A 23,333-nucleotide genomic window follows, 5' to 3' on the forward strand; every position below is an offset into this window, starting at 1 on the left:
TAAAAATAATTGGTTACTGTAGTGGTAAGACTGATAGCAATATGAGAGATGATATAAAAGTTCAAACCAGATTGCGTGCCTCTTTTCAGTTTTTGGCAGTGGTGAGTCATGAAGTTAAACGTCCATTTCTCTCTGATATGCCTCTTGGCACAAGGCATTTGCAATACTTTGGTGGAAGGACTTGAATTTGTTAGTCTGAAGTAACAGTCGGATGTTTGTTATAATTTTTATGTGCATCAGTGCAGTGAGAGCTGTTAATTTCAGTAATGTTCTAAATGTACAAGAGTTATTGGATATAAAATGTAATGCAAACACCATTTAAAAAGTTTGCAAATTGCTGCCCGTGAAACACATGATAAAACTTAAAAAAATTTGATGTCTTGAACATATGTACACTAAAATTCTCACTCTTGCAGACATTGTAAGTTGATAGCAAGAATATCATTTTTCACTTTTTGGTGTTTATAATTGTTTTTGTGTTCCACACTACATATTCGTATCACATTTACAAAATTCATGGTGCTCTCTTTTGCCCACTTTCACACTCCTGTAGGCAACGAATAGTGCCTGTACATATGTACGCCAACTTTTGAACTGAAGTGAAATAATGTTGGATGTGGCATGATACTGCAATGCTGTCGGTCTGAGATACACAAAGCAAGGCTGATACTGTGAGGAAAGTGTATGCAGGTAAAGGAGGTAGATGGGGCCCAGCCGTAGGAAAGATTCTCCACCTTTGTCTTAGCAGTACTGCAGTATGACCATGCAATATTTCAGTCGCCATGTATTTATGGCGACACTATTGTGGCCACATTTCTGTGAAATGGCCCATCTAAATGCACCTTAGTGTCCTTATGTTCTGAGGAAATGTACACATTACCCTGAAAGTTACAGATCATTTCAACCATCAAAATTTTGGAATGTGATCTAAGGAAATTGCTAGATTTTCTTTTGTAAGAGGATTAACTCATGTAATTTGGTATGATTCAAAGATCAAATGTGTACACACTTTCTTGTGGGGTAGAAAGGAACCTAATGGCTTCTTGTTAAACTGTTAATCCCCTCATATTTAGTTGCATTTGAAGTAAGAAGGGTCAGGACAATTTATGTGGTTTCTAGTTATATAGTTTACTATTTTGTCACTGGGTGTGGATACAGATTATCAAATGTAAATTAACATGCTACCAGAGCATTTGTCTGTTCCTGCCATCATCGAAGTTAAGCGCTGTCTGGATGGGTGACCATCCGGTCTGCCGAGCGCTGTTGGCAAGCGGGATGCACTCAGCCCTTGTTAGGTTAACTGAGGAGCTACTTGAGAAGTAGCGGCACTGGTGTCGTAAACTGACATATGGCCAGGAGAGTGGTGTGCTGACCACATGCCCCTACATATCCACATCCAGTGACACCTGTGGGCTGAGAATGACATGGCTTCTGGTCAGTACCATTGGGCCTTCCAAGTAAATGATTACTAGGAATAAGTGTTTTGCTTTCTGTACAGCCATTCACGTCACATTTCCTGAGGACTACTGCATACTCATTACAACATAACTCAAATGAAATGAGCAAAGATCTGGACAAGCTGTCCGACTTTGTCCCTTTCCTGCTTCTCTCGTCTTTATGATGATCTAGCCATATTACAGTTTCAAGCCTCCCTCACAGGGTACCGTAGGTTTACAGCAATCTCTCCAGACCAGTTAAGGCTTCATTCTATCCTAAATCATGTCAGCACATAAAGTGCCACATTAATCCTCAGATCTAATCATCTTAAAGCCCTATTTCCCTTTGAAGAAAGGAGTCACTGCTTCAACAAGTTTTTATATTGTTTCAGTGGGAAAATTAAGACACTAGTTTATTAAAAAGGAGTATCTGTGCCATTGTCTTCACTGCAATGTTTCAAGCGATTTTTCCAGTTCAGGATTATGAGTTATCTACTGCCTGTAAAACTACAATGAAAGTGACCTGGAGAATACAGTTCCAGGGTACAAAGAAACACAGCAGTAGAAAGGAAATAAAGTATTAACTTGACTATAACAGATCTTGCAAGTGACCACCAATCTCTTGGCACTTCTGGGCCTTCGTCAGCAAGTTACTGAAAGTGGATTGGAGCTGGAATTGCTGCAATTTCATCTGAAATGTTCTGCTGCAGTTCTTTAACCTATGATGGTTTTTGCAATATACCTTAGATTTGGGGACTCCCTGTAATCGCACACTGACAGATCAGATGACCTGGGTGGCCAGCTAGGGTCACGACCAGGCTGACATTTGGTAACAACTGTGTAAAGGTGCTCTAAGGTTTGGCCTTCTGTAGGGGCAGTTATTGCATCCTGTTGGGATGTGGTTGTCTGCATACATTTGCATCCAATCTTATCCACTCGAGTGGGCCACTTTTATTTGCCCCTGTTTTGTATTAGTACTTCAGAAAGCTGTCATTGGGTTACTGCACATAAGAGATATATCTCCCCTCTCCTTTATTTCCCTTCTATTGTCTTTTTATAATTAAGAGTGATTATGAGAATGATGATTGTAGTACTGAGCTCTAATTTTATTTATGATAAATATAGCAATTTAACATATAACTATGTTGGGTTGTCGATAAGCCCACAAAGTAAGATGTATCGACCTGATTTCGGCTTCAGCCCCTCAGCGCATTACATAATACTTGTGATCTACTCCATAGTCACCCAAACAGCTGACAGGTCAGAAACCCCTTGGACTTAATAAGCAGAGAGCCCAGCCCACAATAGATGGCAAAACTAATGAACTTATCAATACACGCAAAACTCTGTGACACACGTTCGTATCCAGACAAGTAAGTAAAACAAACTTCTGCTCCTTGTTCACAACTTACTTCTCAAATGATGAACAAGAGGGATGCTGCTCAGACATTCTCAAATCTGAGGTCTGAATGCAGTCAATACAGAAAGCTGTGAAACAGTGTAAAGCAATACATCCGTGGTGCCAAAATCACACTCATTCTGTTGTCCGCAGTGGTAGGAGCTCCGTAGTTCTATGGTAGAATCTCTTTACCTTCTCTTTGAAGTAAGCATAATTGGGCAAAGAATTTATTTAATGAGGCAGGATAAAAATTTGTTTCTTAGCTTGTTGTTGACATTTTTCTTAAATTGATTGCTTTTATGATAAGATTTTTGTTTTGTGTAGCAAGTTATGAAATTTGCTGAGATGACACAAGAAGTCCAGGTAACGAGACCAGAGGCACCCAAGATCGAGATTGGTTTACTGCCAGGACGGAGAAAAGCAAATCAGGTAATGAGCTTATTCAGTTGTTTGAAGCACTGGTACTAATTGTGGAAATGGGACATAGATTGGTTATTGAGGCAGATGCGGCAAATGTCAGAGGTGTGATGTTTGCAACATCTGTTTGATGGTAACAGAAAAAGGCGTGTAATTTTTTTTCTGTTAAAACTGTACATGTAAATAACTATTTCAGATGTTTCAAGAATGGGGATAAACATGTTTCCTGTTTTATAGATTTTCAAGCAGGCTGTACAGCACCTGGAGCAGAATGAAAAGAAGGAAGATGTACAAAATGATTTTGATATAGGTCTTGTGTATAGGTAAGTCTTAAAATTCTTGTCTAATAATTTGGTAGTGCATATGTGGCAGTGGAATCTAAGTTTGAATGTAATTTGTTCTATGTACTTACGTAATTTACATTTAGAATCTTTTCACTTGATTTTTTGATACACTGCTTTTAATTTACTTTGCCTGTTCTTCAGATTTTATTATTTCTCCACGTTGCATTCTCTGGTAATTAACTCTTGCTGTGTTGAACACCCAGGCCCATTGTTCCTCTGATGCTGTTTTTTTTTGCAGTCCTGCATATTAATTGAATTTGTTTTATGTCTGCATTTCCTAAACCTTTGTTAAATTTATAGAACTTTTCCAAACCAGTTTCCTGGGTCCAATCATTTCAAATTCTTTTGTGTCTAATGTGTACTAGCTTCTATTGTGCAAACAGATAATGTTCTGGCAAATACAAGTAGTTATACAGATTCAGCTGAACTGGCGATGTCTTGCAGGCATGGTGTTGCCAGTTGTTTTCCAGTTCAAATGGACATTGTCTTATTGGTACCTCAGGGATAACAGGGTTGTTTTTGTTAATTTTTCATTAAATGAGCATTTTCAGTTATCCAGACAGGAAGAGAAATGGAGTGACATCACACTAAATTATTAAATAAGGGAAAGGCAACATTTTGCCCACAGAGATTTGGTGTGTGTTGCAAAGAAACATAGTAGAAAATAGAACTTAGCATTTGACAGTTTCTCATTGTGTGTCTGTGTGCCTTGCATCAATCCTCTATGGGTAAGTGGTTGCCTTTTCCTTATTGTATGTATCTTTCCATTCAGGAATTTCTATTATTGTTACACTGAATTGTTAGTGAATGAATCTGAGATAGGGAGGAAACACTGCAAAATACTGATTTTTGTGAACTGTGAAAAAAATGTATTATGGTACTGCAGCATGTAGACGATGATTTCTCAGTTTAGATTGCAGTAAAGTTGTAAAGGGAAAAATGTGGTGGGGTATGCCAAGTTTAAATTTGCTGTTTTTTCTATGGCAGTCAACTTAAAGTATTGTGATTAACCTTATAAGTTTTAAGAATGACTAGGTTCTCATCCACTATCACAATTCAAAGAAAAATGAGTGTTGGCAGCAGCCCACCTACTCTGTTAGTCAGTCCTAAAATGACTACATAGTTTCCAGGAACTGCTGACAATTAAGGTGCAGATGGCATTTCTAATTTCAAAATGGGTTTCGGGGTGAATCATTGCCTTGGCTGATTGGTTCACATTTCCAAATTATGCTCTTTCTGTATCAACCAATGCAAAATCTGTGCAGCTTCAAACATGCATATTATCACTACGGGATTTTTTTAATGTATTGTGATCACAAAACAAATGGCAGTTCTCTTAGCATGTCATTCAGTTCAAACTGTGGTGATCGGCTTGGATCACACTAATAACCAAACCTACTCTTCTACAGCCCGAAGAGAAAACAGTTCTTTAAGAGACTTCCTTCCCTCCTCCCCCTCTTATGAAGCTCCGAAAAGTGGTTAGCAGCAATGTTACCTTATTGTGGCGAATTACCCGGAATTCAGATATTTGGAGTGCTTGGGGGTGTTACTTAAGTTACATATGACGTTACTAGATTCTGCTACATAATTCTAAACTTGCAGATATTCTGCTGATAAGATTACTCTCATCATGTTTTGCTGATAAATTTTTTTTATTATTTTTTTTTATTTTTATTTTATTTTTTTTTTTTTTTTCTACTGGTAAGTACATTTTCCTTGCTTTAATGAAGACTGTAAAATCCTGTTAAGTTGCTAAGCTTTATTTAATGCTTCATCTGAGAAACATTATCTTAAACTTAGTGTATCAGACCACTACTCTTGTAATATTAATTTTATATGTTGGCTCACATTAATCCTGGAATCTTATTTATTTTTGTACTTCAGCTCATGTATATATTTATACATATTTCTGATAACCTGGGAAAGAATAGAGCAGTTACATCAGTCTGTGGTAAAAAAATTACCATGGTGAAACGACTTTTAAAAAAGATCATTGTATTCATATGGAATGAGACATATTTGACAGGCTATCTGATGTTTCTAGATACATTTTTCTTTTTTTCTCTAGGAATATTGTCTGAGTGTAAATGATATGATAGTGGGTTGAAAAGTCAGTGTAAACTGGCTAGAAAATATATTGTACAAGGATTGGCTTTCACCTTCTGGCGAGGGTAAACATAAATAGCAAAATGCATTGCATACAACAAAGATTTTCTGATAGCCAGTGAGAGAGACTCTGATCTAAAATCACATGAGTTATAAAAGACATAACCACACATTAAAAGCAATGCTGTCTGCAAGGGAAAAAAAAGCATTTAAATCTCTTTCAAAGCCAGCAACTTCTTCCCAGCAGTCGGCTGCAGCATAGAATGAAGTTCATCTAGAAAAGAAAATGCTGAATTAGCTGGAGACCTCTTGAGATGTTGGATGCAGAAATACACTGGGTGTTGAGATCTATCAAATGTCACTATTCATACAGATCAAACATACATTCATAAAGTCATAAAAAAGTTCCCAATGTTGCTTCTAACTTGCCATGTGACAAAAAGAAAACCACTAACATATGAAGGTCTGGACTCGTGCCATTCTTACAAAAATATTGTGCTAGAAGTTTTAAAGGGAGCATTGAAATCAAAAACTTTAATGAAGCAGATGGAAATTCATGTTGGGTTTTGGTTAAACAACTATATTAAAAAATGCTTTGTAACATAAGTTTTCTTCAGCCATGCAATTGCGAGTGGCATGTTTCAAAATCGGCTATGTTAAATTTTTCCCCTTATCATGTAAAAACGTGTTAAACTGTCTATGGACAGCCCAAATGTCAACTTAAAACTGCACAAATTGATGGAGGAACACAACCTTAATGATAATAACAGTTAACTAATAAATGTACATTACACGTTATACATAATAATGTTTTTAGGCAAGGATTTGAAACATTAGATTGGGGCATTGGAATGGTTTTTTTTGTATAGATTACTCAGATGTTCTCCTGCTAGGAAAGAGGATTTTAGTACAGTTAATGGGGCGTGATTTCCTTTGAAATTTTTTTACCACCCATGGATAAGAAAATGTCTTTATGTGACCGTGTACTAGAAATTTTGCCTGCATATGTTGTGGTACACAAGTAGTGTTACTAAAGTAATTCTTACATTAAGGCAAAGGTTTTTAAAACCAGAATCATTGAATAATTTAACTATAGTTGACTTCAAATCCCAAGAACCAACTGCAAGAAGAAAAAGTTGACCTTGGTTTTGTAGTGAAAAGCAGATTAAATAGAGATTGACTTCATTTAGGGATGTAAAGTCTGTGCTAATTAAAATGGTATCAGTTATAATTTGAAAATCATCAGCAGGTTTCAGCATTGTAAGAAGTCATGTTTAATGCCAACAAATTTAGTGGAAGATAAGAAAAGTTGTATAAAGAAGATTAACAGCCTTCAAAGTAGCTCAGCAGATTTAAATATTGTGAAAATGGTAGACTATGACGATGTTCACACAGATTTTGTCCATGAAACTGTTTGTAGGAACAGTGAAGAATTTGTTAATTTTTATAAGGAAACTAGGAGCGTAAATGATTTCTTTCCCTTTCATTTAAAAGTGACACATGTGAAGGTTTGACCACGTATCCAGAAGCTTCTATTAAGCCATGGCCAAGCAACTGGAAAGAGGTTTTAGCATTTGTGATTACCGTATTTACTCGAATCTAAGCCGCACCTGAAAAATGAGACTCGAAATAAAGGAAAAAAATATTTCCCGAATCTAAGCCGCACCTGAAATTTGAAACTCTAAATTCAAGGGGAGAGAAAAGTTTTAGGCCACACCTCCAAATCGAAACAAAGTTGGTCCATTGTAATATGAGACACAGTTTAGGTCGAATGAAAGACGATACAGCTACAGTAGTTTGGTTCGAGTCGTAAGCTTAGCAGTTAAGCTTTACCAGGTAGCCATTGCTATGCATTAGGCGCTCCGTCCGTATTTATACGGGTACCCTTCCTTTTTTCACGTGCTTCGTCTGGTTTGAATCGATTGCTTATTTTGCTTTGATCTGATAAGTGCCGTTTTCTTTGTTATAGGTGTTTACGTCACTCTAAGCTGAAAATGCATTACTGTACTGTGTCATGCATTGTTTGTCGCATTCTGATAGTGCGTGTTTACGGTCCGTCGCCGCTCGCGGCATGACTTGCTTTTGTGCGCGCTACCGCCGCTTAAGAAAAAAAAAGAGGAATCGTCTCATTAGCGAAACAATGCTTTCTTTGATAATGATCAACAAGAACCAAATAATAGACTGCGTATGATAGAACATGTTCTGAACGAGAGTTAGGCGCAAATTTTTCTCCGTTTGAAAATCTTTGCGGCCGCTTCTTTAGTACATCAAATTCTGCATAGAAATTAGTCATCTTACATTTAAAATCTAATCAGTTGCCGTGCTTCATTTCTGACTATATCACTATTAGGCATAAGAATAATACGAATATAAACATGAAACGATACGTATATTCTTCCGCATTTGCTGTTGTTTCACTCTAGTTTCGTAGTTTATTAGGCAGACAGGATTTAAATGAGATAGCAGCAAACACGAAAGAATACACGGCAAAATGTTTATTTTCCTATTATTCTTATGGTGAAGAGAATACTGCATGTGATTCACATTTCATCAGGTTCCTATTAGCAACCATCTCTTCTCACAGGTAGGAAAAAACTCGGAACGTAGAGTTGGCCATATTGACAAACATCCCTAACAGTCTTGCCAGTCGGATTTTCGTAGTATTTACTTCGTTGTATAATGTATGAAAATGCAGTGGTCGAAACTCGGGGCGGAGGAAAAAAAAAAATTTTTGGCGCCAGTATTTATCTTTGTGCCCACAAAACATGCTTGTGTAGCGCTACATATATTCGACGGCAGAAGTTAGTTGTGGCGGGACCTACCAACATTTTTCAGAACTTCCGCTTGCTTTGCACTCGATTCTAAGCCGCAGGCGGTTTTTTGGATTACAAAAACCGGAAAAAAGTGCGGCTTAGATTCGAGTAAATACGGTATATAAATAGCTTAGGTGGATCTATAACAAAAGTTATTGATAAAGATTTTTGCAAGCATTTCAGTGGCAAGACGCTGTTATAATAAATATAGAAAATGCTAATCAAAAGGGAGACTAAAATTGATGACCTTGATGAAAATTAAGTTAGAAAGAAAAGAAAATATCTGCAATGCTGTGTAAATGGCCGTACAAAATCCGTCTGCAGATCAACTTGCTGACCAGGCAAAGAAACATCATGATATGACTTTGTTAATAAACAAACAAATAGTATGATGAAAGCTGCAAAAGAGAAAAGAACTGACCTGCAGAAATTAGAAGAAACAAATAATTTCAAAATCACAAATTAGCTTTAATACAGTGTTTCATGTACATACTTCTGCCCACAAAGAAGTTTAGTAATATTTTTCTTTTTGTTTAAATGTTACTTTTGTCTGTCATATCCTTCTGGTCATCATTTATTCTAATTTTTAAAAGTATGGAACATAAAGGTAAGTTTTCCTATGTTATTGCTGATATTTAATTTATATTTAATGTACATATAAGATTTAATTGAAATATTCTATTTAGAAAATGTGGACTCGTATCTTACATGAATGAAAGTAAGGTTGTCTTTCTAATTTTCTTAAGCATGTGTGAAATGAACAGGATTCACCTTCATATAGGAAGTGAAATAAAAATGACAATTATAAATGGTTAAAGTGATTACTACTGAGTGTTATAAAATAACAAATTTAGAAGTTACAACATTTTTTTCATATGTGTACTGCTTTCTCGTTTGATAATACATGTAAGAAAAAAACCACATGACACGTAATGAAAGTTTAGGGTTTATTTAGTCTGCATATATGACCATTGGTCTTTGACAATATTCTGCATACTGTGTAGTTTTAGCACTAACAATAAAAATATAATAAAATTCAGTTTATTTAAATTCTTTTTCTCATATGGGACATTAAAAATTACTGTCTGCATGCTTGTGTTCTGTATGTAAAATAATACCGGTTAGAGACTCCTTGGATTTTTTCACACTAACTCTGTACATACTGCCCAAACAGTTTTGTTTGTACACTTGTATACAAGCACTGTTTCCTATGCCTTTCATTAGAAAGTATTAATAGCAAAGATGGTGACTAGTGAACTGAAAGCTTTGTGTTTTATAGTTTGCAAGGTGTGAATTCGCTGTTACAGTTAAATGTGAATTTCATAAAGTTCTGTTGTAATCCTCCAAATGATGATAAAATCCATAGATGTTACCATCAGTTTGAAGATCATATGTGTCTTTGCAAAGGAAAGGGTATGGGACAACCAAGAGTGTCTGTAGAACGTGTTGAAGGAGCACGAGTCTTTCACAGACAACACCAAGAAATCCGTTCGAAAGGCTAGTTATGAATTAGCAGTTCCAATTATTTCTGTGTGGAGGATTAAGGAAATGCTTACAACTATGTCCTTATTGGTTACAGTTGTAGGCTCTAAAGCTTACAGACTACAGTTTATATGCCAGCTTTGCAAATGAAATGTTGCTGCATGACTAAGATTTTCTGAAGCATGGCATCTTCAGTGATTAATAGACATTTTGTGTAAGTGGAAATGTGAACACACATAATGTGCACATCTGGGGGTCAGCAAATCCCCAGGGTATGACACAGTTACAACATGACACTCTTAAATTAATCATTTTTGTCCCATACCCCGATGGAAAGTTTATGGGTTTTAATTTTTCAGTGAAGCGGCTGTAACTCCTTATATTGCTGCACTAGAACTACACCTCTTCCCTTAACTGGAAGAAGCTGAACCACAGAACTTTATTTGGCAGCAAGGTGGTGCATCACCCCACTGGTATAAATCAATATGCAATTGCCTACAAGTGGTCGGAAGACAGCTTGTTCTGCGTGGCCTCCACATTCACCCAATCTGATGTTGATTTTTGACCTTTTCGGATTCGTACAGAGAGAGAGAGTGCGTGTGTGCGTGCATTTGCTTATCATCATTTATTGTCATATGATGACTACATGTAACATTTAATATTATGCTTAAGAATAGTGCCATATGTGGTACAGATGTTAACTTGTTAAATTGGAGTAATTTATTTGCAAAATTAATTGTCTTCAACCTTGTATGTACAAACACTGCATTTTTCACAGAAAACTCTTTTTCTGAGAATGTCCATTGGAGACACAGTCATTACAAGAGCTAAAACTTTTTGTTATAGATCTATTCTTTGTCCCTCTACAAATTGAGTTACCTTTATTCTTCAGTGGTTGCTCTTGTATATGAATCTCTTCAGCTTCGTAACGACATAAATACATGCTAACGTTTGCGGGTAAACTTTGTATCCCAGATCTGTTGATAGGATTTGGTTTCACAAGTTGAAAAGAAAGGTTCTTTAGGAAACTAGATCTTGATGTTTCCTATTCTTTTCCTTTGCTTGAAATATCATTTCCACAATGATAACCCATGTTCAACAATGCATACCATATAGCCAAAATCCATCTTCTTGTCATTTGTGTTACTGGATATGTATTGCACATTTGGTCAACAGTATCAAACACCCCCCCCCCCCCCCCCAGTCATTATAATCTAGTGTAATGTCAGGTATCTTAGTAGCCTCATCTACAGTTCCTTCCTTGTGCATTGTGGGAGCCACTAAAACAGATTTGTTACATTTAGGTACATACTATAACACAGTAATTTCCTTCTGGTGCCCAAAAACTGCCGAACCACTCTCTCTATCCTTGTTGTAAACACTCACTCAGATTTCTCTCTCTCTCTCTCTCTCTCTCTCTCTCTCTCTCTCTCTATCTTCTTAGATCCTATACAAATGACCAGTTAGCCTACATGCCATATCAAATGGCTTATTAGAAACGCTAAACAGTCCTGGCTGTTTGCAACAATACACTTCCAACAAATCAGTGTAGTAGAATGACCTAGCATTGCACAGAGCAAATATTTTGATGCCATATTTAGCTTGTTTGTTGGGAATGTCATATGAAGCTGCAATGATCTCTGAATGATTCTGGTTTTTCGTCAGTTCTCCAAGATTGTAACTATTCATGCAGTTTGTGACAAGTGCCTCCAGAAAGCTCCTGATAGTGGTGGTGGTGGTGGTGGTGGTGGTGGTGGTGGTGGTGGTGGTGGTGGCGACGACTTATATACACCAAGACAAGAAAAACATCTGCCACGAAGGAATTACTTAAATTGGAGGGAATTCAATAGACAATGTCCTTGTGCAAACAAATAAATGATTCCAGTATAAGAAAAAATTTGATTTGTTGAAGAGTGCGCTTCACAATTTGAGAAGTCGGTAAGGCATTGGTCACCTCTAGCCACTATGCAAGCAGTTACTCAGCTTGGCATTGATTGATAATTGCTGGGTTTCCTCTTCAGTGATATTTTGCCAGATTTTGTCCAACTGGCATGTTAGATCTTAAAAATCCCAAGTTGGTTGGAAGCCCCTGCCCATAATGCTCAGAATGCCCTTGGTCGAGGAGAGATTGCTGGCCAAGGTGGGGTTTGGCAGGCACAAAAACAAGCAATAGAAACTCTAGCTGAGTACGAGCAGGCCTTACCTTGCTGAAATATGAGTCCTGGATAGTTTTCCATGAAGGGCAACAAAGCAGGACTTCAAATATCAATATACTGCTCTGCTATAAGGATGCTGCAGAAGACAACTAAAGGGGTCCTGCTGTGAACTGAAATGACAACTGAGACCATCACTCCTCTTTGTGTGGGTGTATGGTAGGCAAAAGTCAGGTTAGTTTCCCTGCACTGTGCTGGGCATCCCAAGCCACATCTTCACTGGTCATCTGGGCTCAGTTTGAAGCAGGTGTTATCACTGAAGACAATTCTACTCCAGTCAATGAGATTCCAGGCCAAATGTGCCTGACACCACTGCAATTGAGCTTGTTGTACGGAAGTCATAAGTAGTCAGCACAGTCGGTGCTGTGAGTTCAGCCCCCTTTCTATGAGCCACATATTAATGGTCCTTAGGATCAATGAAGCACCAGTTGAAAATTGGATCGGTGATGATGACGAACCTGGAGCTCTGAGTGCCTCTCTGATGATTGCTAAGGCTTCATGTTCTGTCACCTTTGTAGGTTGACAGCTTTCTTCTTGAGCGCTCTCTCTCTCTCTCTCTCTCTCTCTCTCTGTCTCTCTCTCTCTCTCTCTCTCTCTCTCTCAGGTGCTGACATCTGAGTATTGCACCTGTGTGCGGGGCATACTTGCTGTCCAGCTGAGTACGGGGAATGAAATTAGCGAAGACTTAGAGCTCTATAACTGACATGTCACCTGTTTACTATCCTTCCCAGCTGTGCAGTGAAATTGTGCTGCATCATCACATATCCACCCATCAGCCGCCACAGTTTACTATTTTACATTATCTGTCGATACTTGTATGAATATAAGTTTGTGACGTATTTGCATTAATTCTTCATGGTGCCACTTTTTTTAAAGTGTGTTTTGATGAGATAAGATACCAACAACAGTGATGTTTCTACTCTAGTGTAAATCATGACAAATGTAGAAATTTGTGTAAGGCAATGTTAAGCCTTTCTGAACAGGAAGAAAATGAATATTGGTGTACAGGAGTTTGATATTCAACTCGCAAAACTAGAAAGAAATATTTGTATTTATATTGCTGTGAAACTCGGTACTTCTTGAAAACATAGTACACAGAAAAAATTTAACTGTAATGTTGGCGAGACGCGAAAATAAATGAGTGTTCTTTTTGGGAAAGATTTCTTGTGATTTTTGGTCTTTTGACGATAGGCTAGTGATTTATATGCTTGAAAGTACTTTACACATAAGACACTGGACCCAAGCAAAGAAAGTGAAAATAATTGTCATGTTGATAATGACGTTCTTAGAGACAAAGGTCAAATTTGAATGGAGGGTGTAAAAGGCTGTGTCCTTTCCAAAAGAACCATTCCTTCATTTGCTGTGGGTGATGTCAAGAAATCGTGGAAAACCTTAATCTTCATTGCCAAATGGCATTTCAGACTACGTCCTCCTCCTCCTCCTCCTCCTCGCTAAAAACAGTAAATAATATTATATGTGCCGTGGTTAGAGTACCTCGGCATTCAGTGTTTTAAAATAACTGGCATTTTAGTTTAAAGGCACTAATAACAAGTTACGCTATTATTTTGTTTTTGATAACTTGTTCCATTTAGAAATGCATTAAAATTATTTACACGTGTTAAGTGTCAAATTGTATAACATCTTTATGTCTAAAATATTTTCAGTTTGGGTCCACCATTCCCATCCATGGAAATGAATAGTGCTGATGCTGAGAATATTCTTAGAGAATTAATTTTACATCTAGAGCTTCGTATGAAGAAAAGATGTGAACTCCTTGCTGATCTTCCTAAGAGACGTGAGTTGCTTCATTTCCTATCACAGTCATTGTTGTTATTACTGCTTTAGTCTTGTTTTGCTTATATGAATAGTATGACCTGAAATATGAGGTGCATTGAAGTTACAACCGTTACATTTCTTCTCAGTACTGGAAGCATACAAATATGCTGTTTGTTTTAGAATACGCATGCACTCTGCTTTAAAATATGCGTGCACTAGTGAATGCGACAGATATGGCAGCATTGTATGACATATAACTAGTGGCAGCAGTGGGAGTAAAAGCTGTTTTTGGTACTTAAAATAGGAATTTTTTTCATTACAAGAGCAGTTTTCTCCATCTGTTTGGTGTTACAGATTGAAATTCATTGCAAGTTGAGTAAGACATGTGGTGATGGTGTCGAGGATGTGCGCGGTGCTCACTCATGGGTGTGACAGTTGAAAGAAGGCAGAACGTCTTCTGACAATAACAGACAACAATCTCAGCCTCGCATGAGACGGCCTGACATGTTTGAGTGAGCTGAGAAAGTTGTTTTGGAGGGTAGGTGAATGAGTACGGAACACATCGTCTCCAAAATTGGCATTTCCATGGTATGTGTGAAAACAGTGCTGCATGAATACCTATAAATGTGAAAAGTATCCTCAAAGTGAATGCTGACGGGTAACTGCAGGGATATGTTTGTCGCATTTTGCTAGGCACTCCTGACGCATGATAGTAGCATGAGTACGAATTTATTTTCATTGATTATGACAGTGGATGAGTTATACATGGGTGCCATTTTTCAGTCGTGAAACAAAGTGCCAGTAAGCTCAGTGGAAGAGAGAGAGAGAGAGAGAGAGAGAGAGTGTGTGTGTGTGTGTGTGTGTGTGTGTGTGTGTGTGTGTGTGTGTGTGTGTGTGTGTGTGTGTGTGTGTGTGTGTGCGCGCATGTGTGCGTGCGCGCGCGCCACTGAAAAAGTTTTGGGTAAGTGCCAGTGCTGAAAAAATGGTGGGAAAGTTCTGGATTTGCAGCCATGTAATCCCTATTTGCTGCATTCTGTAGGGCACTTCAGTAACAGGTTCACCCTACGAAAACATTTCAGAGAACAGGCTTCTTCCAGCATTGAGTGAAAAACGGCCAGAAAAAGATGCATACTTTGTCCTTCACAAAGACAATGCACCAGCAATTCAGGCAAACATGACGCCACAGTGAGTTTGCGTCTACTACTTTGTAGTGATTTCCTATACTCCCTACTCGGATGACATGCTGCTAGCATCTTTTGGCTGTTTCCAGTGATGATACCCACTCTGTGGTCACACATTCACTAGCTGTGTCGCTATTGTATTAGATTTCCCATGGTGAAACTGGACTCAGAAATGTTTGCAGCTGCCACTGAATTGTGGTGTCAGATCTGTGAAAAATCTGCACAGCTGCAGGGAGATAATGCCATGAAGTGACAATTTTCACAGTTTCGTGTGATTACTTTGTGAGGGGGGAAAAACTAGAGGCGTTACAACTTGAATGCATCTTGTACTGTAGTTAATTAAACTGGAATAACTGATTAAATTCAATTTTGAGTGAAGATTGTAATGGGCTATTGCAACAAATTAAACATTAATTCTTTCCCTCTGTTCAACATGTCGTCACATCGTTTAATTTTTCAGAAGGAAGGTTTCGGTGTAATCTTTTGGAAATGGAGAAAGAAAACTGCTCTCTTAAGCAAGAAGTGTCCACTTACAAGGCTACACTTGACCAGGAGAGGAAGAAGGTATTACATTTCAATAGTTCTTAAAATAATCGGTTCTTATATTTGCCAGTAAAGTATTGTCGTAGAAATTTAAGAACTGGGAGTTAGTGTTTCTTCACACTTTGTTTTCCTCCTCTGACCTTTTCTAGTACTGCTATTTCGAACAAATATTTGTGAAATACAGCGTGTCTGAGTTAAAATATACTGTATTAGTGATCTATGATGTCATCATAGCAACTATAGTTACTGTCGTTGATAAACCAGTCAAGAAGGCTAGGAGTTCTTTTGCTAGAAAAAGCAAATGGGCAGTTGTTAGCATCTCACTTCAGCAATGAATTGACATCATTTAGTTCCAGTGAAATTATGAGCTAAGTTTAAATAGACTGTAAATTGTGTTCTAGAGAAGTGTGGGCCTAGTAAGTGAATAACGGACAGGAACACCAACTATGGTCAACAAAGAAATTTGGAAAATACTAAAGCAAAGGCTGTTGCACTCTGGTCCTATGTAAAATCGCTAAACGTGTCTAAGGCTTCCATCCAGTCACTTGTTGACCCTTCTGGTGTGGCAGTAGAAGTTAGGAAAAAGAAAGCCAGAGTTTCAAATCTCATGTTTAAGAAATTGTTCACATCCAAGCATAATGTTGTTTGACCATTGTGGGCTCTTCTATGAATGAAATAGTAATAGGCATCCAAGGCGTAGAGAAACAACTAAGAGATGAAAACAAGAAAGTCTCCAGGTCCTCATGGGATACCTGTTTGGCTTTACAAAGAGTACTGTGTGGCATTGGCGCCTTACCTACCTTGCATTTATCATCACTCTCACCCAGCGTGAAGTCCCAAGAAACTAGAAAAAAGTGCAAGGGGTTCCTATACATAAGGATAAAAGAACAGACCTTCAAAATTATGGATCAATATCCATGACATGGGTTTGCTATACATTCTTGAACATATTCTAAGTTCAAATATAATAAATTTCCCTGAGACCGAAAAGTTTGTCCACTAGAAAGCATCACTCACATACAAAACTCGGCTTGCCCTTTTTGCACGATATACTGCGAACTAAGGATCGAGCGTAATGTGATTCCTTATTTTTATATTTCCAGAAAGCATTTGACAGGGTGCCCCACTGCAGATTATAAATGAAGGTTGGGGCATGTGGAATAGATTTCTGGATAAGTGAGAGGCTCGATGACTTCTTATGTAATAGAACCCAGTATGTCGTCCTTGACGGTAAATGTTCGTCAGAGAACGGCATTGTCAGGAGTGTCCTAGCGGAGTATGATGGGAGCACTATTATTTTCTGCATACATAAATGATGTGGCAGAGGGGATGGGTGGCAATCTACGGTTATTCACTGATGATGCTATGATGTACATTGATTGACTGTAGAAGGATACAGTATTGCTTAGACAAAATTTACCGTTGGTTTAATGACAGGCTGCTAGCTCTAAATGTAGACCCCCCAAGGGGCTCAGTCTTTTCGTGAGTACGTATGTGGCGATCACGGGGCTGCGAGCTATTGTAGCCTTCCTTTTTTCCCTTCCCCTCCCCCTCCTTTACTGTCCTTGCTCCTTGACTAGTGTTTTTCTCGCCATCCCTTGATCTCGGCCATCCATGACTGTCTCGCTGATCTTCACCATGCTGCTTGTTCCGTTGACTTCCTATGGGTCCCTGGCCATGTGGGTATCCCAGGTAATCAACTTGCTGATCGTTTGGCTGGGGGAGCAGTCACTTTTATCCCCCCACCCCCTTTCCCTGTAACCCCTTCTGCGGCAGATTTACGGCTTCACATCAAATCCCACTTTGCACAATCATGGGCCAACTCTTGGGCGGCTACCTCCCTGTCTAATAAACTTCGTGCAATTAAGGTGACACCTGTCCCATGGCGTTCTTCCTTCTGCCTCTCCCAAAAGGACTCGACCACCCTGTGTCGTCTCTGCATCAACCATACCATACTGACCCATGGTTTTCTTTTGCGTAATGAGCCACATTTTGGTGGAATGTCCCCTTCTTTTGGCTCTGCGTACTAAGTACAGACTATCCCCGCACCTTTAATATTGACAGACGATTCCCAGATGATTGAACTGATTCTCAGTTTCTTGTGTGAAAGTGGTTTTTATTTTCAGTTCTAAGGTTTTTAATCTCCCTCTGGAGTAGGGGCAGGGCAGTGAGGGTTGGGGTTTCTCCCACTGTAAGCTGTGTTTGGAGATTCCTGACTCCCCTCCCTGGACAAGATCCTCTTTTCTCTCCCTTTTACTCTGTTTTTATTGCTTTTTAGATTTGGTTAGTCTCCTTTTACAATACGCACTTTTACATTCTAGTGGTTGAATGCTTTTGAATAGCAGGTGGTCTTGCCTGTACTGCATCAGAGATGGGATATTTCTTGCCTCTAGCCTTGGGTTGCCCACTTGCTGCCTTCCCTCCTTTTGTTTCCACCATTGACAACACGACTGCACTTTTACATTTTTTAGCCTTTTACTTTTTATCGTTATGACTCTTCTGAGATGTAAATCCTTCCGAATGGACCGCCTTTGAAACAAGGAACTGCTGACCTTGCTGTTTGGTCCCTTAAACCCCAATCAACCAACTATCTATATATAGAAAAACGTAAGTTAAATCAGATGAGTAGGGGAAAAGGGCTCTTTATGTTAAAATAGTGTTATTAGTGTCCTGCTTGACAGTCACATCGTTCAGGTGTCTGGGCATAACGTTACTAAGTGATATGAAATGGAACAAGCATATGAGGATTGTGATAGCGAAGACAGATAATTGACTTCAGTTTATTGGGAGAATTTAGGAAGATGTGGTTCACCTGGAAAGGAGACAAAGTATATATAGGATGCTAGTGTGACCTGTTCTTGAGCACTGCTAGTGTGTTGGGATCTGCACCAAGTCTGGTTATAGGAAAATAGCAAAGCAGTTCTGAGGCAGGCTGCTAGATTTCTTACTGATAGGTTCAAGCAGCAAGCGAGTATTACGGAGGTGCTTGGGAACTCGAATGGGAATCGGTGAAGTGAAGGTGGTGATCCTTTTGAGGAGCACTGTTGAGAAAATTTACAGAACAGGCATTTGAAGCTGACTGCAGAAAGATTCTACTGCAGCCAGCATACATTTCTTGTAAGGTCCATTAAGAAAATATACGAGAAATTAAGGCTTATAGCGAGGCATATAGACAGTTGTCTTTCCTCACTCTGTTTGCGAGTGGAACAGTAAATGGAGTGCCTAGTAGTGGTACAGCATTCCTTCCGCCACACACCATATGGTGGCTTCTGGGGTATATGTATAGAATAGATAATAATAAAAATCTATTAACTTGACAAGTAATTGAGGTATTTATTGCCAGTATGTTTCTAAAAGTATGGTAACCCAAGATTTTTATTGACACAGCATAATACACCTTTATATGCACACCATTAGTGGTGTGATGGACACCCTTATATGTATTCCATTTCTCCCCAAGTTTTTTGCAGCATTGAAGATGTAACATTTGTGATGCCTCACGAATACGACAGTTCAGTTCTGGTAGATCACGTCACAAGGAAGTTTGGGCACAGGATACAGCTTCAACACGTCTTGAGTACAGTATTGGCTTAACTGTAGGCTCCGTGAAGAAGAATCAGCCTATAACCCTGTCCATTAACAGTCCACACCACACATTCATTTTTTGAGAGTCACATTTGCATTCTATCACAATGTGGGGGTTGGGGTTCAGTTCTCCATAAGCAGCAATTGTGCTTATTTACTGTGCCGCAAATGTGGAATGTAGCCTCATCTGAGAAACAGTTGAAATCAGGGAATGCCTCGCTTCCATCAATTTTCACCAGAGTTCTCTCTGCGGATGCCTTCTATCGTGACAGGTCCTCAGGCTGGATTTTGTAATGAAATGGCAGTTTATACACAAATACATGCAACCTTTTATGGACACGTGTACTTTCGAAAAAGGTAACTGCAAATGCCTACTTGCTTGTCAGATTGACTTATATCTAATAGGGTGTACCAAGCAGCCAGAGATGGCAGCCATGTGCGTGAGATTTGCTTGCTTGTGTGAATGAGTGTGCATGTATTACTTTTTCTGAGGAAGGCTTTGGCCAAAATACTGTGTGGTGCAGGGGAGCGGGAAATTTTGAACGTTACAGTTGGCAACACTGTAGCCCCGGCAGATGTTCGAAACTTTGCACAATTATGTGAATGCATTGCCATTTAGTAATCGTGGAGAATTGGACTGGTGCAGAATGTGCAGTAGCTGTGAGAGTGTTTTACAAAAATGGTGATAGTGCGACTGCCGCGCAGAGAACATTTCGACAGCATTACCAGCTTGGACGTCATGGACGTGTCCCAACTGTGCATGCGATTAGAACATGGGTGCGTAATTTTGAAGAAACAGGATCTGCCTTGAAAAAGAAACCTCCAGGTGGCATTCCAACAGTATGCACCCCAGAGAACATTGCAGCTGCTAGAGCTGCAATCGAGAGAAGTCCTCGCCGCTCCGTTCGACAGCATGCATCTTCGCTAGGGATTAAGCGACGAAGCTTACAAAGAATACTGCACGAATTAGAATTCCACCCCTATAAGTTGCAGATTGTGCAACACTTACATGAACGAGACCCAGCGTCACGTATGGAGTTTAGTAGCCAGATATTGGCTAAAATCAACGAGGACGCAAATTTCCTTGGTAACTTATGGATATAAGACAAAGCACATTTCCACCTGAACAGATTCGTGAACAAACAGAATTTTCATTATTGGGCACAGGACAATCCTTGTGAGTTTCAGCAGCAACCACTACATAGCGTCAAGGTCACAATATGGTGTGCTGTGTGATGTCATGGTGTTATCGGCCCTTATTTTTTTGAACGTGAGGATGGTAGTGCAGTGACAGTAACATCCGCTCGATATGTTGAAATACTTCAGACATTCTTTACACCGAGACTGTACGAGCTTAATCTTAACGTCGAAAACATGTGGTTTCAGCAGGACGGAGCCACGTCACACACTGCTCGACAGTCGATGGCAGCAGTTCGTCAGTTGTTTGGAAGACGCATTATTTCACGTAACGGTGACATTGCATGGCCTGCGAGATCCCCTGATGTTAGTGTGTGCGACTTCTTCCTGTGGGGATATCTTAAAGGCAAGGTGTACCGTACAAGTCCTGGAACAATCCATGAACTGAAGGAGAACATTGAAAACGAAATCACTGCCATTCCCCAAAATTTGCTACACCACGCATTCCCGAGTTTTCATAACAGGCTGTTAGAGTGTGAACACCAAATGGGAGCACATCTTTCCGATGTCATCTTTAAAAAGTAGAGACACTTTTGGACATTTTGATTGTAAAGACATACTGAATAATGGCATACTGAATACATTCACTTTCATTAACAAATTACTAGTTTTATGAATTTATTCATGGAAATGATGTTATTTCGAAATTTCCCGTTTCCCTGCGCCACCCTGTATAACTGTAAATGTGCCTTTTCGTTGCGCCTTAAGCAACTCAGTGTGTCATCTTTTAGGCACGTAGCAATCTTATCTTTTCGTTGTATTGTTCATCCCAGAGTTTCACATTTAGAGTATTTAGATTTCATTGTCCTTAAGGTTCTTGACCCAATATTACATATTGTTCAGAGCAATTTGCCCATTACTGTTTTATTATTATTATTATTATTATTATTATTATTATTATTATTATTTCTATTTTTCTCAGACCTTAGGTCTGGTTAAAAATGGAAAGTGACGCGGACCTTCATCAAGCGTGACTTCCTTTTAACTGTACGGTATATGTTACATTGTATTTAGGAACTTTCGGGTTATTGAACACGTATCAATAATTACAGATTTCTGTAGTTGTATGTATACGTTTGGATGTAGCTGTATTGCGTTGATGTACTGGTGGATATTGTGTGGTATGACTCCTGTAGTTGATAGTATAATCGGTATAATGTCAACTTTATCCTGATGCCACATGTCCTTGACTTCCTCAGCCAGTTGGATGTATTTTTCAATTTTTTCTCCTGTTTTCTTCTGTATGTTTGTTGTATTGGGTATGGATATTTCGATTAGTTGTGTTAATTTCTTCTTTTTATTGGTGAGTATGATGTCAGGTTTGTTGTGTGGTGGTGTTTTATCTGTTATAATGGTTCTCTTCCAGTATAATTTGTATTCATCATTCTCCAGTACATTTTGTGGTGCATACTTGTATGTGGGAACGTGTTGTTTTATTAGTTTATGTTTTATGGCAAGTTGTTGATGTATTATTTTTGCTACATTGTCATGTCTTCTGGGGTATTCTGTATTTGCTAGTATTGTACATCCACTTGTGATGTGATCTACTGTTTCTATTTGTTGTTTGCCAAGTCTGCATTTATCTGTTGTATTGGGCTCTTTAATAATATGCTTGCTGTAATATCTGGTGTTCATTGTTTGATCCTGTATTGCAATCATGAATCCTTCCATCTCACTGTATATATTGCCTTTTCTTAGCCATGTGTTGGATGCGTCTTGATCAATGTGTGGCTGTGTTAGATGATACGGGTGCTTGCCATGTAGTGTTTTCTTTTTCCAATTTACTTTCTTCGTATCTGTTGATGTTATGTGATCTAAAGGGTTGTAGAAGTGGTTATGAAATTGCAGTGGTGTAGCCGATGTATTTATATGAGTGATTGCTTTGTGTATTTTGCTAGTTTCTGCTCATTCTAGAAAGAATTTTCTTAAATTATCTACCTGTCCATAATGTAGGTTTTTTATGTCGATGAATCCCCTTCCTCCTTCCTTTCTGCTTAATGTGGATCTTTCTGTTGCCGAATGTATGTGATGTATTCTATATTTGTGGCATTGTGAACGTGTAAGTGTATTGAGTGCTTCTAGGTCTGTGTTACTCCATTTCACTACTCCAAATGAGTAGGTCAATATTGGTATAGCATAAGTATTTATAGCTTTTGTCTTGTTTCTTGCTGTCAATTCTGTTTTCAGTACTTTTGTTAGTTTTTGTCTATATTTTTCTTCTAGTTCTTCTTTAATATTTGTATTATCTATTCCTATTTTTTGTCTGTATCCTAGATATTTATAGGCATCTGTTTTTTCCATCGCTTCTATGGAATCACTGTGGTTATTCAATATGTAATAATCTTGTTTAGTGTGTTTTCCCTTGACTATGCTATTTTTCTTACATTTGTCTGTTCCAAAAGCCATATTTATATCATTGCTGAATACTTCTGTTATCTTCAGTAATTGGTTGAGTTGTTGATTGGTTGCTGCCAGTAGTTTTAGATCATCCATGTATAGCAAATGTGTGATTTTGTGTGGGTATGTTCCAGTAATATTATATCCATAATTTGTATTATTTAGCATTTTGGACAGTGGGTTCAGAGCAAGACAGAACCAGAAAGGACTTAATGAGTCTCCTTGGTATATTTCACGGTTAATCTGTATTGGCTGTGATTATTGTTATTGTTATTATTGACTTTTTTTTTCTCAGACTTAAGTCTGGTTAAAAATGGAACGTGACGCGGACCTCGGTCAAGCGTGACTTCCTTGTAACTGTATGGTATATGTTATATTGCATTTAGGAACTTTCGGGTAATTGAACATGTATCAATAATTACAGATTTTTGTAGTTGCATATAT

The 23,333-nt window shown here is 38.5% G+C and overlaps 1 protein-coding gene across 1 annotated transcript in view; it reads left to right on the plus strand.

Moving 5' to 3' along the window:
• The window catches only part of LOC126169121 (kinesin-like protein KIF23), a 162,778-nt gene that overhangs the window by 54,030 nt on the left and 85,415 nt on the right, over window positions 1-23,333 (plus strand). The window contains exons 7-10 of the mRNA XM_049920616.1: window positions 3,160-3,264; window positions 3,490-3,575; window positions 13,875-14,005; window positions 15,628-15,731. Coding sequence (XP_049776573.1) covers window positions 3,160-3,264; window positions 3,490-3,575; window positions 13,875-14,005; window positions 15,628-15,731 — 426 coding nt within the window. The remainder of the gene's footprint in view (window positions 1-3,159; window positions 3,265-3,489; window positions 3,576-13,874; window positions 14,006-15,627; window positions 15,732-23,333) is intronic.

This window comes from Schistocerca cancellata, chromosome 1 (genome assembly GCF_023864275.1).
Source record: "Schistocerca cancellata isolate TAMUIC-IGC-003103 chromosome 1, iqSchCanc2.1, whole genome shotgun sequence".
Classification (NCBI taxonomy): domain Eukaryota; kingdom Metazoa; phylum Arthropoda; class Insecta; order Orthoptera; family Acrididae; genus Schistocerca; species Schistocerca cancellata.